This window comes from Falco cherrug, chromosome 13 (genome assembly GCF_023634085.1).
Source record: "Falco cherrug isolate bFalChe1 chromosome 13, bFalChe1.pri, whole genome shotgun sequence".
In the NCBI taxonomy this organism is placed as follows: Eukaryota; Metazoa; Chordata; class Aves; order Falconiformes; family Falconidae; genus Falco; species Falco cherrug.
Window position 1 is genome coordinate 31990729 of NC_073709.1, and position 16467 is coordinate 32007195.

At 43.5% G+C, this 16467-nt stretch overlaps 2 protein-coding genes across 6 annotated transcripts in view; both read left to right on the forward strand.

The window, feature by feature from the left end:
• The window catches only part of PPP1R21 (protein phosphatase 1 regulatory subunit 21), a 31938-nt gene extending 29047 nt beyond the window's left edge, over positions 1–2891 (forward strand). For both annotated transcript variants that reach the window (XM_055725421.1, XM_027806835.2), the window contains one exon: positions 1680–2891. In XM_055725421.1, the coding sequence (XP_055581396.1) occupies positions 1680–1709 (30 nt within the window). In that variant the 3' untranslated portion in view covers positions 1710–2891. The remainder of the gene's footprint in view (positions 1–1679) is intronic.
• A 141-nt stretch (positions 2892–3032) lies between these two features.
• The window catches only part of STON1 (stonin 1), a 35031-nt gene continuing 21596 nt past the window's right edge, over positions 3033–16467 (forward strand). For 2 of the 4 annotated variants that reach the window (XM_055725422.1, XM_055725423.1), the window contains exon 1: positions 3033–4901. The gene's annotated coding sequence lies outside the window, so the exon portion shown is untranslated. Of the gene's footprint in view, positions 4902–11072; positions 11109–16467 lie in introns of those variants that run through there. The other 2 variants (XM_055725425.1, XM_055725426.1) reach the window with 1 other exon arrangement.

Consider the following 16467-nt stretch of genomic DNA (forward strand, 5'->3'; position numbering starts at 1 on the left):
CAGCCCTACCCTTTTACAAACCAGTTTACAAGCTGTAGTTTTTATTGTCAGCTAGTTGGAAAGAAAACTGCAAACCTGGTCCTGCACGTTTCAGTGAAGAAAAAATTATTTCAAAACATACACGGGGGAAAGAACAAACTCTTTACGGTGCTCCTTCAAAGCAGGCTTTCAAAGCTACCCTCTGGTGGAAGACCAGCACCTTTTGTTTATTTATATGTGGTGAAAATAGAATTATTATCAAATCCAGCTAGTGATACCAGATGTTTATGATTAACTTAATAGTAGGAATGTCCTTTCTGCACCCCTCTCAGTTGTGGCATACTCTGTTCTTAGCAGCTATGTTTCTGTTTTATTTCCATATTCTAGTTTGCCTGTCTCATATGTAGGAATGAAAAAGTTGCCACTTACATTCCTCTGTGAATTTAAAATGCACACTTACGCTTTTTTCCAAGCAAGGAGTCTACCCATTTATCAGAAACAAGTTAGTGATTAAACCATGGTGTACCTTATTCTGACAATTCTAGGGAGGAACAGATGTTGTGAAGGACTTTGCCCTTCACTTGTTTGGCTGTGAAACTATCAGACTTCCATTATTCTCCTTAATTGCGGAATGCACAGAAGCAGATTGCACCGAAGGGTTAAAAAATATGATAAATCCATGTTTTGATGAAAGATTCCATGATGGTAATTTTTATTTTTTAGAGTAACTTCTTGCCCCCATGTACATAAAACTGTTTTTCCTCAGGTATCTGAGTGTTTAGACTTGACATTGTAATCTTTAAGATTACTTTTTGGCGTACAAGCTCTTGTGTTTTTAGAGGGAAGCTCTTGGCTGCATACTTATCATGGCACTTCATGTTTTTATAAAATGTTTTCTGGAATTCTTCACTTGTACTTTTTAAGACTTGAAGTAGTGCTCTGTCTGTAAGGAGGTAGTTCAGAATCTCACAACAGTAGATGCGGATTTTTGAATGTTACCAAATGTAGAAGGCGACTTGGTTGAAATCAAAATGATACAGTTAAAGCCATTATCACTTGGAGAGAGTTGTTGGGTAGCTTAAAAACAATGTTACCTTAAAGGACAGACTGTTGCTAACAAGTAATTGTTGCACAAAAGTTTATCTTAAGCTACATGATTGCTTTTTGGAATTGTTGCCAGTCAAATTTGAGTTGATTAGATGTAGAACCAATTCTTTTCTAAACTAGGAGTATTTTGTATAGACCAAGTTAAAGTTGAATTTGGTTTGGAACAAAATGGTAGGGCAGAGGGATTGATTTTAATTTGAGGCAGTTATCCTGTAATACTTACATTTGAAACATCGCTTCAGGGTGAATTATGATTTGAAGTGCTTTCACTGCCCTTACACTATTAGCAGTGTTAATACATTGGAGTGCCTTGGGACATAACTCAAATGTCTTTTCCACAGGTTTCAATTGGAGTGAGGTTCTGTCGGGCCCATTTGAAATATCGGGTACTTTGTGATGCTTGTAAAGATAGAGGGGTTTTCAGAGCAATCCAGTTCCAAGCTTCTGTTATTAAAAACCTACAGACTATTCATTCTCAGTTTGACTGTACTTTGGTTGCTGTAGGCATAAATTATCAGATGTCACGTTTATGTGTATCTGTCTAGACTTTCCTGTCTGAATTAAATGTTCTGTTCACTTGTTTCTTGTTGCAGGGAAATTCTAAGAAGAGCAAAAATCGATAGCTCACAGCTAATCAACTGTCTTCGGAAGCTGCTGCTGCACAGGATGTGGATAGTGACTTTTCATTGTCCAATTCCTGTTTATTCCAGGAAGCAGAGGGTCGTATTGGGTCTAGTAAAAACTGATTTGGTGCTGTAAATGGCTTTAAAATATTTAGAACTTGAAACAAATAAAACAGAACTTAATGTTGGCTCTAAACCAGGAATTACACACTCTGTGGATAATTTATATAGTAATTACCTTCAGTTTTTACTGTGCACTTTTTAAAACCAGGTCTTATTTTGATGTAATAACTTCAGATTTTGTATATTTTCAAATATGATTATGCATTAACAAATTTGAATCAGTGCAGTAGTTGTCTATTTTTGAGTTATAGGTTAAATTGTCAACATGTGTACATTCCTTTACTTATTAATAACAGTATAAAATTAATTTTGAGACTTTTCTGGCCATGCAAGCTGTGCAGTTACTGTAAATGTATTATTCCTGTTCTCAGCCCTTTTGAATTAATTGGAATTGTGGCTTTAAATGATTTCTATGAATGCACAGAAGTAAGTGGGATAATTATTTCAGACTGCAGTAGTGGAAGCTTTTGCTGCTTGTATTTGGCACTTTGGTTTTTGAAGTAAAGAGCACAACTAGCTGAACTGGGATACTTCTATGAAATTGCTTTAAGCCCTTACTTAGGCATTTTGTTTACACATGTATGTATATATATTGGTTGGAATAGCTGTTTAAAGCTAGAGGAAATTGTGATCGTAACTTGCCCCAAAGGAGTGAAACGGTATGTGTGTAGAATAGGTCAGCTTACTGTGCTCTCTTACAGTAAAGAATAATATGAAATACGTAGAAGATTTAAACACTGAATTTGTGAAAAGTCTTTATGGACTGAAGTCCTGATGGATTCACTGGAGGGTGATGCACATGGCTTTTCCTGTGTTTTGGGAAGTTTGTGAACTTTAGGCCTTTCCTAAGATTCTCTTTTTTAAAGTGAAGTCTAATACTACAGGTTTTCACAGCATTTTTTTTCCTATCAGATGCTGTGCTGCTCCCCGCTTTACACTGATCTTCTGTTCCATAATTTGCATTATGGCACTTACTTGTTCCATAAGGGTTTACTCTGATATCAGCTGTGTCGATATGTATTATTAGGACGTAATAATAAAATCAACTATGTGAAATCAGCTTGACATTTTTCTTAATTCTGCTTATACCCAGGTTGCACAGTGTGGTACTGTGGTGAGGTGTAGCAGCTATTCCCAGTGAGGTGAGCATAAGTAACTAGACTAGTCTAGTTACTCTTAGTAGTGCTTCTCTGTCTGAGCCAGGCTGCTTTTCTGTACCTAAATGTTGCAGTGTACGCAGAGTCCACACCGCATTTCTCACCTTGACTCCTGAAAGGCAAACAAGCATCTGTTCTGTATTGATCGCAGCTGCGGAACTGCTCTGATACAGGTTTTGCCTTTTAATGACAAAACAGATGCAGTTTATGAAACTGGAGAGGAGATGGGGTGAGCCTGCATGGTTTCTTACTAGTATCGTGTGGAATTAAGAGCTACGTGGTAGTGCCAGTGAGGGTTGGGAAGTGTTTACTTGCTCTAAGCATTTTATTGAAGCAGATACAGCGTCAGCTGTTTCAGTTAGGGGTGGAAGCTAACTGCTTTCTTCCACTTCTTGTGAAGCTGCCTTTTTTGAGGGCTTTCATTGTGCGGTGAAGGTACTAATTCAGTTATCTTACTCTAACTTTCTGAATTGAATTGCTGAACTTGTTACTGATGCTACTTCTCACAGGTGGCTGCATTCTGGTCTGAGTAAAAACATGCTTTGAAGATTGAATGCTTAAGAATGTGCATTAAAAAGTTAGATGTGTCTGTTATCTCAGATTGTTTTTGCAATAGAGTATACCCCCAATGTCAAAACTGGAATTAGTATAGGCATTTAGGTACAATTCCATTGTATGTTTATCAGCATTTTCTCCTTGCAGTGTTTATTTAAAAATGTCTTTGTGTGGCCCCCTCACCAATCAGCAGTAAACATGCTCAAGAAGAGACAATTTTGATCACTTGAGCTGCCTTCAGTTTTTCAAGGAAATGCCTTCAAGTAAGTTCTGAGCAGTCGTAAACTATCAATACACAAAAATAGAACCTTAGAAAAACATTTAAAATAGTGTTTTGAATACTGTTGTAGTAATGCTGTGATGGGGTGTAGTATATTACTTTTAACTCGGTGGCATTAGAAACTGGAACAAGTGAAAATGCCCAGCTAGCTTGTGCTCACCCGCTAACCAGGTCGTTCTCAGTTTCTGAATATCTTAAATGCTTTTAAATATCAAAATGGTTACGGAACAAAGCTGTGCTATTAAAAAGCTGAAGGATGTATTCAATGTTGCAGTGAAGAATTTGTCTCTTGAGTCCAAGTTCTCAAGAAAAACGAATTTTAACTACTTTGTCTTTATGAAATGGTCTGTGCAGGTTATTATGGAAAGCACAAAATTTGGACAAAGAAGTTGTACTAATACTGGAATTAATGTTCAAAAATTTACAGTGTAAATACTTCCGAGTTGATTAATCAGGAAGCTAATGACAAACTTGTAAAGTAGGAAAATCTCTAGAACAATAATGTAAAACTAGTGTTAAAGAAAAATCCTAATGCTAGTTATTTTTTTAAATAGACAGTTCATTGTAACACTGAAGTTTTTGAAGCATTTTTAGAGTGTTTAATTCATTTGTCCAAAACGTTGTGAAACTCATGAATGATCGCTCATACTCATGAGTAAGTGACAATAATTCAGACAAGTACTATTTCCTATTAATGGTTTTAATGTCTGGATCTTTAAAACTTTATTCAGAAATTCATTCTGAACTTTGTTTTAAGCTTATACTAACACTCTGAAAGATTTAAAGATGTTTAGCTATCCTGGAATTCTGAAAATACATCCTTGGTAACTATTCCATGTGTCCAAAATAGTGACTTTCTGTAACCAAGCATGAATTTAACTTTGATTGCCCTCTTAAGAACTACTGCTGCGTGAGGTTTGAAAGGGCCCCAGAAGCACCAGATCCGTCGGCTGGTTTAAAGGCCCTCGAGCTCCTGCAGGTCAGAGGTCTCCCTGCCCGAGAGATTAACTTCCAAAACAGGAGTCTTAGGCTGACGTAAGCTGTGCAAGGTTGTCATCTCGCTGCTGCTGAAATAAGGTGATTATTTTAAATTGTTAGAGACATAGTAACTATATATCTGTGATTTAAATACTGATAATCTTAAATGTTGATTGAAAAACGATGGTGTCTGTAATGTCTTTTGCAAATTCCTTCAGGTTCATTCTTAACCAGCTCAACATTTCAATAATAGTGGTGCCAGGATCTTCTCACTAGAGGTGATCTGGTAGGACTCTGAGCAGCGTCAGTACCCAGACTGAAACGCTTTGCCTTCCCGCCTCTGTTGAAACACGCTGGCGGTGTACACAGGGTATTTTCCTGTTTTACCAAGCCAGCTTCGCTCCCGATTTGTTCTTATAATCCTGCTGCTCTTTTTACTCTACCTTCCCTCGCTGACAGATGAGTTGAGTCGGTGGTGGGGAAAGGTCTTTGGCCCAGCGTGTTTCCTTGATGCTGACTTTGGGCACAGGCGGGACCCAGCAGTCCCCCTCCAACTCCAAAGAACAGATTTGCCCAGACATCAGAGGCATCAGTTGCATACGGGAAAGGAAATAAACTTCTTATATCACCTACCATGACATAAGAGAAATTATTACTGGGTTGGTTGAGCAATGTGAATGCTTTTTCTTAAAAATATAAATCCAATATATTAAACTTTGGAGAACCATCTGGCCCTGTAAACTGGGCAAACCTGTTCTTTAATACAGTATGTATGTAAGGTAATTCGAGAACACAATCTTAGCAACAGCGTGGTCATAATAAAAATAAAGCTTAGGGCAGTAAAAAATTGTAATTGCTACCAGAGGTCTGATTACTTTGTCCCACAAAGGCTGGATGCTGCTGTGTTAAGAATGCTCGTTCTGTCCCACTCTGTTTTCTGCCTCTGTTACTTCTTGCAGTATTGCTCAGCAGTGAATTAAAACCATGTTTGTTTAGAAGAGGCCATGTTTGCCCTAATTCCTGAACGTTTCTTTTAATCAAGAGAATTGGAAACTTACTTTAAAGCTATAATTGTGTCTGCAGAACTGCTAGCTGGGGTGCCGGTGGGGGAAGAGAAGAACTTTTGGGGACAGAGAAGGGCTTTTGGGGACCTTTATAAACCAAGGCCTGACTGGGGCTATGAAATCCGCCACATGGAAACTTGCCTGGGGGCATTTCTCGCTGTCTGCCTCTGCCGTGTGCGTGGGCAGCTTTAGACGTGTCAATGCTCATTCAGAGTCACTGGGCTTCTTCCAGAAGCTTCCAGTGCAAATAACTTGCATCTCTGCAACACTGAGGTTACATGACTGAGCTGCAAAATGAGCCCAACGAGGGTCGTGCAAGCTACCACACCAGCAGCCCTATGGGGGTTTTAGCTTTGGGGGTTTTTTTACACCTGAAATTGCAGATGTAACAGTAGAAATTCTACTTTATCTGTACTGGTTTTAACTCCTTCACTCTGTAAATCCAAATCTTTGTACACGGACAGAGGTCTTAACTAATGAAGTAGCCTTTGAAATGCAGGCCGGGTGTCAAAAGTGTATTTATGGTCTCCCATAAACAACACAGCTTGGTCCTGAGAAGAGTTAAAACCACAAAATTAAGAGCCCAGGTAATTCCCAGTCATCTTAAGCACTATGGATTCCTTCCTGAGTTGACTTGGAAGCTGGTCTGGGGTGGCGTGTAGCTTCTCGCAGGCTTTCTCTGCCTAAAGTTTGTTGCTTCTGAAATGAGTATGGGGGACCTTAAACATCCGCACCCCTTACTTTCTGCTACAAAAAGAGTCTTAATCCTTGTCGGTGTTGTGTCATCCCCTGCGTCCCCTGTCGTCATCCCCACCCCCCCCCCCCCCCGCCCCAGCTAAAGCTTCAAATTTCCTTCCTCTTGGACTTGGAAGGCTTCAGTTTGATGAATAGTACACGCAGACACTTTATTCAGGAAAGATGATGTTAACGAAGCGATGAGCCTGTTGAGAAGGTCTGAACTGAGTTCAGTGCATTGTCGTTAACTGCAGCCTTTGGCATGAGGAACAGCTGTAATGCTGGAGCTGGAGCCCTGACGTGCCTTCTGCTTGGTAACTTTCACATTGCGTATAGCGTATGTGGTGTTGGACACAGCAAATATTTGCCTTGGGAGGGAATCAGTTTTGCCAAAAGCTTCTTTTGACATGTGGGAAGTCTGGTTTATTTTCAGTCCAAACAAGTGGAGAAGAACAAATTCCTCTCAGATTATCAGTCTAGCCCAGGAGGTCAAGTAGCCAACAAGCACTCAACCTCTCACAAAAGAACCTGAGTAGGCTACATTTCTATAATCAGTTCATATGTGGTGACTATACAGTACTTGAATACGCTGAACTTGTGAGGGTTTTTTACTAGCAATAGTACTAAGTGAAAAATTAATTTATTAAAGGAAAGGGAAAGAAAAATTTGACTCTCACTTTTGCATTTTGGTTTGAATTCTCAGTTAAGATGGACTTCTGCAGAAATGTGTTGCTAAAATGCAAAGTAGTAGAGCAAAGAGTTAAAATAAATCTAGAAACTAGTGCTCTTCTGTCTCCAATTAAGAATATTTGGTTTTAGCCAGATGTGAACTGACAGGTTTCACTTTTGTCCAAAGTAGTCATAAACAGTCAACATTTTATCAAAAGGGGAGTATGCTGACTATATTTCTGTTGATCTTAACATGATGTGCAGTAACGTAAACTGACTGTGCTGGCATTGTAAAACGCTGAATGAGTTTAATAACTGCCCGTAGCAATACAGAATACTGTACCTTTATGTGAAATACTCTTCAAACTGTATTTACAGTAGAAATTATTTTAATAGTTCTAATTTGTTCTGCATATGCTATTCATTAAAGTCTAATTATATTGAGGACTTTTAAATCTCGGTATCAGATATGGTTTTTTCCCCTCTGCTGCTTGAGTTTATGTTGCACTGAGTTATTTTGGAGGAAGAGAAAATGATAGCAGAATTTACTGGAGAAGAACAGTCTTATCTTGAAAATATGTACATGTGTCTCAGCAAAGGAAAAATCTGAGCTATTTTTAGACAGATGCTGACCTTGATAAAGGGATGCAAGAAATTAATAACCTTCCCACTTGAAAACTATTAGAAAGGGCTTAATGCGGAAGGTAAAAGGCAAAAAGATTTATTGAATGTTGTGCAGGAGCACATGAGGATTTGAAGAGCTCATTTTGGAGTACGTAGAAAAGAGTAGAAATTGGTATTTCTAACTTCCTGGCATTGTGGCAAAACAGGGAGGTATTGATCCTCTGGTTCCTTCTGCCAAGAGACTGGGTGTGTCCTGGGAGAAGGCAGGAGACTCACTGGGATGGAATTCCAGAGGGAGAGGCTGGGATCAGGTTCTGGCTCTCCCAGGGCTACACGCTGGGGTACAGCAAGCAGTGCTACCCAGCCCTGTACTTGCCGTGGCTGCGGCTCTGGGCCTGGGGGCCGCGGGCTGGCGCTGCAGGAGACAGACATTTGAAGAGAGAAAAGATGTAAATTAGCAATTTACTGGCTTGCAAGTTACAGGTTAGATGATGGTGCAAAAATTCCAGGCTACCAGAGGAGAAGACCACTGCCCTTTCCTTCCCCTCTCCTGTCTGTGTAGGAGATCCTCAAATCCTTCCTCTGTGAACTGCTGCCGTCCCTTATGCCGTATTGGCATGGCAATGGGAGCAGCGGCAGCGTTCTGTCGGAAGCTGGTAGGTAGCAAGCCCTCAGGTGCAATTATGTATTTTCAATGTAAAATTCATTGGGAGCATGATTTTAGCAACCAGTATCTTGCCCGGTTTGAAATGATAAGCACTTAAGAACAAAGACCTGGCTATAGCTGTATTAGGCACTGTATTTTTTGAAAACCGAGATAATATAAATGCTTTGGTTTTTTTTTTTTTCAATTGAGAATGGCCAATGTTCTTTCTAGTGCAATATTTTGTAATGGCATTAAGCTTACAGAAGAATTTCTTTGTAGGGAAAGCTGTATTGAACACTTTCATTGCAAATGCAGACAGCCAGAGCCTGCATAATATTTCCTGTGCGCAGAGCAAGTAAGTAGGGTGGCTTAATTTCAGAGAAAACAGAAAACTTTTCAGAGAAGGTAAGTAGGACAAATGAAAGCAATTTACAGAAGGACATCCTCCTTATTCTCTCTAAAGTACAAGGAAAATGTCAACGGTGAAAAAGCAGGGGAGCTAAAATGGACGGATGGTGCTTTGGGAAGAAATTTGGGTTTGGTTTTGTTTTTTCTATTGCATTGCAATAGAAACTGGAGCTGGCTGCTGTGAGCGAGCTAGCATGGCTACCCCTCGCTTTTTGTAGGGGCACCTCAAGTAGCTGCAGTCCCTGGCAGCTCTGCTCTGTGCCCCTGGGAACGCTTTGGAGGGGTTTATAGGTGGTTTTCCCCCCTTCATCCAACACATTCCATCTGTGTGTCCTGTCCTTTTGGGAGCAGGCTTGGTGTGGTACCTTGCCACCTCTGGTAGGTGCACTCTAGAAACACGCCATGTAACGGATAAGGAATTTTTATTACTGCAGATAATTCTGTTATCCTGCTGGTAATTAATTCCTTTGCCAACCCTTGTGCTATATGTCTTTGGGGTAACTCCCATCTCTGGAGGAACTTTGCAGCATGAGGTAACTTGTCCTCTCTTGGAGCTGGGAGGTGTTTGCTCAGAGGGTGAATGGAGGGTGAGGCCTGGCCTGGCCTTGGTCCTCCCACCCTGCAGCTTGGTCTTTCCGTAGCTCTGCTGGTTTTTAGGCAGGCTCGGCAGTTCTGGTGGCTACCCTGAAGCAAAAAAAGTGATGCTTCACTGAGATGCTGCAGGGTCTTGTTGGAAATGCTGTCCTTCAGCATCGACAGAAATCCTTGCTGCCTCATGCTTTTCAGAGCCACTGCTCATCCCACCTCACACCACTGAACGTCTTGGAGCCTGCCTCAGCTCAGCTGCCAGAAAAGCCCGTCTGCTCCGACATGACTTACGGACAACCTCAGAACTTGTAAAACATTTGCTTCTCACCCCATGGAAAACCAGCCTTGGGTCATGCCTGTCACGTGGCACTGTCTCGTGTCCTCACCAGACCCTGCCAACGTGCTTCCTCCAAGCCTGTCCCCAAGAGGTCCCCATCCCTGCAAACCAGTGGCTGTTCACCTCGGAGTCTCCCAAGTCTTTCAGCAGCTTGGCCCTTCCTCACCCCTCTTTGACAGCAACTCATATTCTCTTACTCCTGAGGACAGCAGTAATGTTGTTCTGGCCGGTCCCCCACCCATAAAGTTCTTTCCCAGGGGTTGAGTCTCACCTTTATTAAAGCACAGGTACTTTTTTTTTTAATTATTTTTTTAGGTGTCCCTGTCCTGAGACAGGAACATTTGGACACCAAGAAATCCTTTGCCCTTTTGGAGATAGGAAGATTGATGCTGCAGAGAAGGAAAGGGCTGTTCTTATACACCTCAGAAAATTGCCCTGGCTTGAGATCTTCTCAGAAACCAGCAAGTTTCTTGACCTGGTATAAGCTAAATGGCTGTGGAGGAAACCCCAGGGTCTCCAGCCAGCATGGTGCTAGCAGAGAGATTTCTAGCAAGGGTGGGCAACCAAAGACGGTGATCTTGGAGTCCTTGTCCTTGTTACGGGCGTGGAGGCTCCACACCCGTGACAAGGACTCCAGAAACTCTTTTGGAGAAGTCAGCTGAAGTGGGAAGGAACTGAAGCTCTTCCCAGGACATGGTGTCCTTTAGGCTCTGTCCTTTGGGCCCTCAAAGACGCTCTCGCCCGCCTTGCCTCCCTGTCCCCTCGGCCGGCCGGAGGATGTGTTCTGCCCTCTCTCCCTCTGGCCTGGCCCGGGCATCGCAGGGGCCGAGTGTGGGTGGCTCGGCCAGTCGGGCAGCCGCTCTCCTCAGCTGCTGGAGCTCCTGGGGCCGCCAAGCGCGTTTCATCGGGTGGTTCTTCCCCGGCCTCGGCGGGGGGTGACCTGGCAGCCTCGGTGCCACCCGGAGGAGCGGGCTGGCGGCTGGGGCCTGGTGCGTGCGGGGCTGGCAGGGCCATGTCGGCCGGCCCAGCCCCCGCGGCGCTGCCCCGCCAGGCGGGTGATAACGGGTCACACCATAATAATAATAGTAATAGTAGTAATAATAATAATAATGATGATGATGGCTGTAATCAGGCGCGAGGCCCGCCGCGGCCTGTGGGGCGGGGCGGGGCGGGCGCTGCTGCCCCCTGCTGCCCCCTGCCGGCGGAGCGCGGCACATGGCGGCGGGCGGCGGCGGGTGAGGAGCGGCCGGGCGCGGGGCGCGGGCGGGGGACGCGGGCGGGGGGGGGCGGGGGGCGCAGCGGGACCCGCGGGGCGCAGGGGGCTCCGCCGGGGGTGCGGGGTCCCTCGGCTGCTGCGCAGCCCGCAGCGCCGGGCGGGGGGCGGGCCGGGGCACGGGCGGCTTTGTTTTGCTTTGGGAACGGGATTTTTATTTTTTTTTTTTTTAAAAAAAAGACTTTCTTTCCCTTTTTCTTTTCCCTTGTTTCTTTTTCTTCTTTTTCTTCTTTTTTTCTTTTTGTTCTTTTTCTTCCTTTTTCTCTCTTTTTTTTTTTCTTTTTAACTTCTTTTTTCTTTTGCCTTTTCTGTTTCCTTTTCTTTCTTCTTTTTTCTTTCCTTTTTCATTACTCTTTATTCCCTTTTCTTTTTTCTGTTTTCTTTTTTCCCTTTCTTTTTCCCCCTTTCTTTTTTCCCTTTTTTTCTTTTTTCTTTTTTCCCTTTTCTTGTTACTTTTTAACCTTTTTTTCTTTTTCTTCTTTTTTTCTTTTTCCTTTTTTCCCTTTTCTTTTTACTTTTCCCCCTTTTCTTCCTTTTTTCTCTTTTTCCTCCTTTTTTTGTTGTTTTTTTGGGGGGTTTTTTTTGGGAGGGGGGGGCTTTTCCTTTCCTTTTCAGTTAGAAGTGGTAATGAGGGGACTGCATTGCCTGGGGGCCCCGGAGCTCTCAACCTCTGCAGCCACCAGCGGGCTTTGGGTGACGGGCATCCCACAGGATCAAGTTCCCATGGCTTTTGCCCTGTCAGGGAGGAAGTTGGGGCGATCGAGAAGGTTTTTTAAAAATTTGTTTAATTCTTGAAGCACAATGAATTCCTGGAGCCTTTCTCATATTTTCCTGTGGTTCAGCTGCTGATGTTGCACCGTGCACGTAGGCTTGGGGTGTTGGGAAGCAGTGCCACATGGAGCGGGGCGCGGGGTGTTGGGAAAACAAGCGGAGCGGATGCAGGAGGATGAGCAGCACTGGGCTGTACTCAGCGGGTGCACCCCTAGTGTGAGCTCCAGAGATGCTATTTCAAGCGTACGGTGGATGAGGAAGAATTTAGAAAGTTTTCACATTCTGGCTTGAAGTACTCACCGAAGGGGGCTTTTCAATAAGGGTGTTTTTTTAAAAATATGTAGGTGTTCTGATCCTTGTGGCAAATAACAGTGCTTCTGAAATGCGCTGGGAAAAACGCTGATGGAGGTACTTTACGGGAGCCTGGCTCAAGCCAGCTCAGAAGTCCGCACTGAACTTGCCCAGTGTTTTCTCACCGAGGTGGCACGTACGCGCAACCCTCGCTGATTTCTCTGCAAACAGAACTTGGCTTTTTTTGGAGAGTGGTAGTGACTTGTCTGGGGAGGAGGGAACAGAGGGTTTGGAGCCTGGGGCTCTTAAAAATGAACTATTCATTTTGCTCTTAACTCCCTGTTCCCTGTCTGGAGGCTGAGAGTCTTGTACATCTGTAAAAGAAGAAGAAAAAGTGGTAGGTGAGAGACGGAACGCCGAGCTGCCTGGCTCAGTGTGCTGAGAGTGCGCCTACAGCGAGAAAATGCTGTGGGAAAAGATTTATTTTGGGGGTGGAAACCAAATGGGGCTTTTTTGGGTGATGGCATTATGAACTCTGCTGTCATCAGTAGCTATTAAAAATACGTCTACCCAAATAAACAAAGAAGGGTTCATTTGTGCTGCTCCTTCGTTAGCGCTAGTATTTTTCCAAGGCTTTAAGGCAGGAAGAAGGGGAGGATCCCGCAGCTGACGAGAGAGTTGGTTTGTCAGAAAATGGCATTAATTGCTGTCAGGCGGCACTTTGCACGATTAGAAGACTTCTGCAAATCTTACATCGTGGTTACTCTCCCAGAAGGTCCTAGCATGTGTTTCTTGGACACTGAAGCACGAGGTGGTTTTTAAATGCAGGCGCAAAACCTGATTCTGACCCCCCCTTCCCCCCCCCCCCAAAAAAAAGACTATTATATTGTTCAGCTAACATGCTAAATATAGTATTTCTGTTAGCTTCCTTACTATTTGTTATTCACTGCTGAGATTAGCGGCAAGAGTTTTTGGAGTGTGCTTTTGTGTTGTGTGTTCTTTGTGGCATTTTATCCACCGCTTCCCTTGGACGCTGCAAACACTAGCAGAGGACCAGGTTTAAATTTGTTTCTGACCATGAGCAGTTTAATATTTTGATATGTGAGCTGTGTGCCAGAGCACTCAGGCCTTTTATTTATTTATTTTTTTCTTCATCCAGAGGCCTGTTTCATCCTAAAAAAACAGGCTGTTCATTTGACGGAAGTGGGACAGCCACCTGTAACTGCATTTCTGCTGCTCGGTAGCATATTATAAATCTCTGCCTTTGCTCAGGGGGAGGGGAGAGGGAAGGATTTGGGATGTTAAAATACTTGCCAGAGCCCTCTGCAGTGCTGCCATGACCAGAGCACTTTTGTGGGATGTTTGTACATTCCTAAGAATAACAAATTTCCTAAACACAGTTAAAAACTGCTTCAGTAGATGAAGTAACATTCCATTAACTTAGCGAGCTGCAGAAGTACTGTAAGTAAAAATAAATTCATTTTCCTGTCGCTTCCAGGCCAGAGCACTCTGCTGATGGTTTGTTGCCAGTTTTGTTTGGTTTTTTTAATTAAAAAAAAAAAAGCAAAACGATCCAAGCCTTCTGTACTAGTAAAATGTCAGCTAGTGGCAATAAACAGTTTACATGAGGCTCTTCTGCAACTGCCCATTGGCTCTCCACTATCTGGTGGAGCGTAAGTTATGCATCACTATGGTGATGCTGAAGAGGAGCGCGATTCAGAGGGGATAAAGCAGGACTGGCTGAGTGAACTGAATGGGAGCAGGAACAGAAGCACCTTTCAGGGGTGCACCCACGCTGCTCCCCGCAGCTCAACAGCCCGGCAGCCTCTGCCTCTTCCTCATCCATCTTCTGATTGCGGGGTTTCGTTTGTAGGAGGAAAGGCCCTGTGGACAGGTGTGTTGTATACATGAGAGAAACATGCATATACGCAGTGAAGCGAATTAAAAATTATTTAGATATCTTGTCTAACTATATAATGGGAAGAAATTAAGTGCAACGGCACAGAGTAGTCAATCAAAAGCTAATCTCCAGCTACAAAACATCAACAGATCACAGGCTTGCAACAAGCACTAACATTAAAAGAAAAAGTTTTCCCAATCCACAGCTACATAAAACTATTTTGTTTTGAGAAGACGCAGTAACATCTTGCATCACACCTTGCAATGGCATCTTGCAACAAGTGATGTGTCTTCAAAGGCACAGTGATATCCAGGAGGGAAAAGAATGAAAACGTTGAGTAGTTAATGCTGATTTGATCAGGCTTTTTATTATTTCTTTTAGGAAAAGAGAGTTTTCTTCTGTTAAAGGTGTACCGTACGATGTAATGAACTATTTTGTCGTTCTTAGGGTTTAATACTGTTCTCATTCAAGCTAGGAAAAATGCTCCTACTGTCTTTGATAGCAGGTTGTGTCCTCTTGAGGTTTTTCCTGACCACCCCGTGTCTGCCAGCCAATGGAGGCGAGCATGGGTACAGCCCGTCCTGCCGTCTCCATTACTGACCTGACTCCAGGTGCCCAGAAATGTGTGCTACCAGACATATGTCACATAGACCTGACACAGTCTGTCACCTCCTGAGCTAGGAAACCCACCCCGTGAACAGGAAAATGCCGGACATCCGAGCTGGGACTCTTTCCTGAGTCTCTTCTGGAGGAACTGACTGAGAAAATAGAACTGATGGACCTGAAAAAGATGCTTAGACTTGTGTCAGGTACTGGTGTTTGCTATTCTTGTGGTTAGATGTGATGATATACCAAAGATAAGCGTCTTTTTTGTCACTTTTGTTACATTTCTGAAAAAATAATGGGTTATAAGTGTACCTGGTTTTGGCCCTTCCTTATGTATCAGAATTATTCAGTTGGTGGTGTGATGCAAGACGTGATTGCATCTTCTTGAAACAAAATAGTTCCATGTAGCTGTAGATTGGGAAAACTGTTGGTTTGGGGTTTTTGTTGTGTTTTGGGGGTTTTTTTTGTTTCTTTTTTAAATGTTAGAAAGTGTTTCTTGGAAGCTGTGTGATCCTTGAACATTTTGCAGCTGGAGATTGGCTTTTGACTGACCTCTCTGTGCTGTCGCATTCGGTGGTTCATCTGTTCTGTAATGTGGCTGCGTACTGGCGAGGTGACAGCAAGCAGTATAGCAATTGCTGCCAGTAACTTTATAGTTTCCTTCAGGTGAGCGGGGTGGCCTTTAGGGTAAGAGGAACAGCTCAGTGCTTGGCTGTGCACCGATGGAGAAACTCTTGAATGACCTCCGAGAGTGGCTTCAGGTATCCATTCCGGTACCTTTCCCAATGACACTTACATTAGGTTTCTATTTTAGTTTATTTCTTTGTAGTTTATTCTGTTTGGTTTATTTTATCCCATTCTGAAATTTACTTTTGTGATAATAAACTCTGCAAGAAAGTCTTGAGAGGAGCGGTGGTGCAGATCCCAGGTGGCTGTTGCAGTGATTTACGACAGCCTCCCAGTTCCTGTAGAAGGCATCTTTGGCCATCCCTGTAAAATCCTACAGGCACTTCCAGTAAAACGTTGTCTCTGGGCTGTCCTGCCTTGATTTCTAGTCCCAGCTGAGATAATACTGAAGGAGAAAAGCTAGTCTGACTCGCCTGTGGTGGAGAAAAGCTGGTCTGAGTGCTAGAGGGTGTGGGAATTGGGGCTTAGGGTGTATGGGGGGCTCAGCTGTAGCCAGCCAGATGGATCGTGCATGCTGTTGGGTTGTCTTTTTGAGGCGGCTTTGATCTGGCTTCGCATCTGCGTGTTAGGGAAGGTCTCCTAGAATGGGTCGAGACATGAAAAGGAGTTTATTTACAGTGCGTAGCAGCTGAGGTTTGGGTGATTATTTCAGTGCAAAGATGGGAATTGTTTTCCATAGCTATGCGAAATTTTCATATGAACTGGAAGATCCTCACCATCTAACCTCCTGTTGTGAGCAAGAAGAGCTACTTCTCTGGGGGTGACCTGCTTCAACCACAGCTGAGCGGGCTGGGATAGTTAGCAGAGCTGCAAATCTGGCAGCACTGCTGCTTTTCTTTCATTTTTCCTTCGAGAGCTTCCCGTAGGTTTTCTCTCCCGCGGGAACCTCATCTCTGCTCACCGCCTTTAAAGCGTAAGATGTGGCTGTGAGAGGCAGAGGAACCCACATGTCTTCAGGCCTCCCTCGTCCGCTGCCTCTGTGTAGCATCCCTCCTGAGCGCTGGGTGCTCTCCTGGTGCGCAGACAGCGCCCGTGCTGCAGGCATCGGTACTTGCCCTCGTGTGGG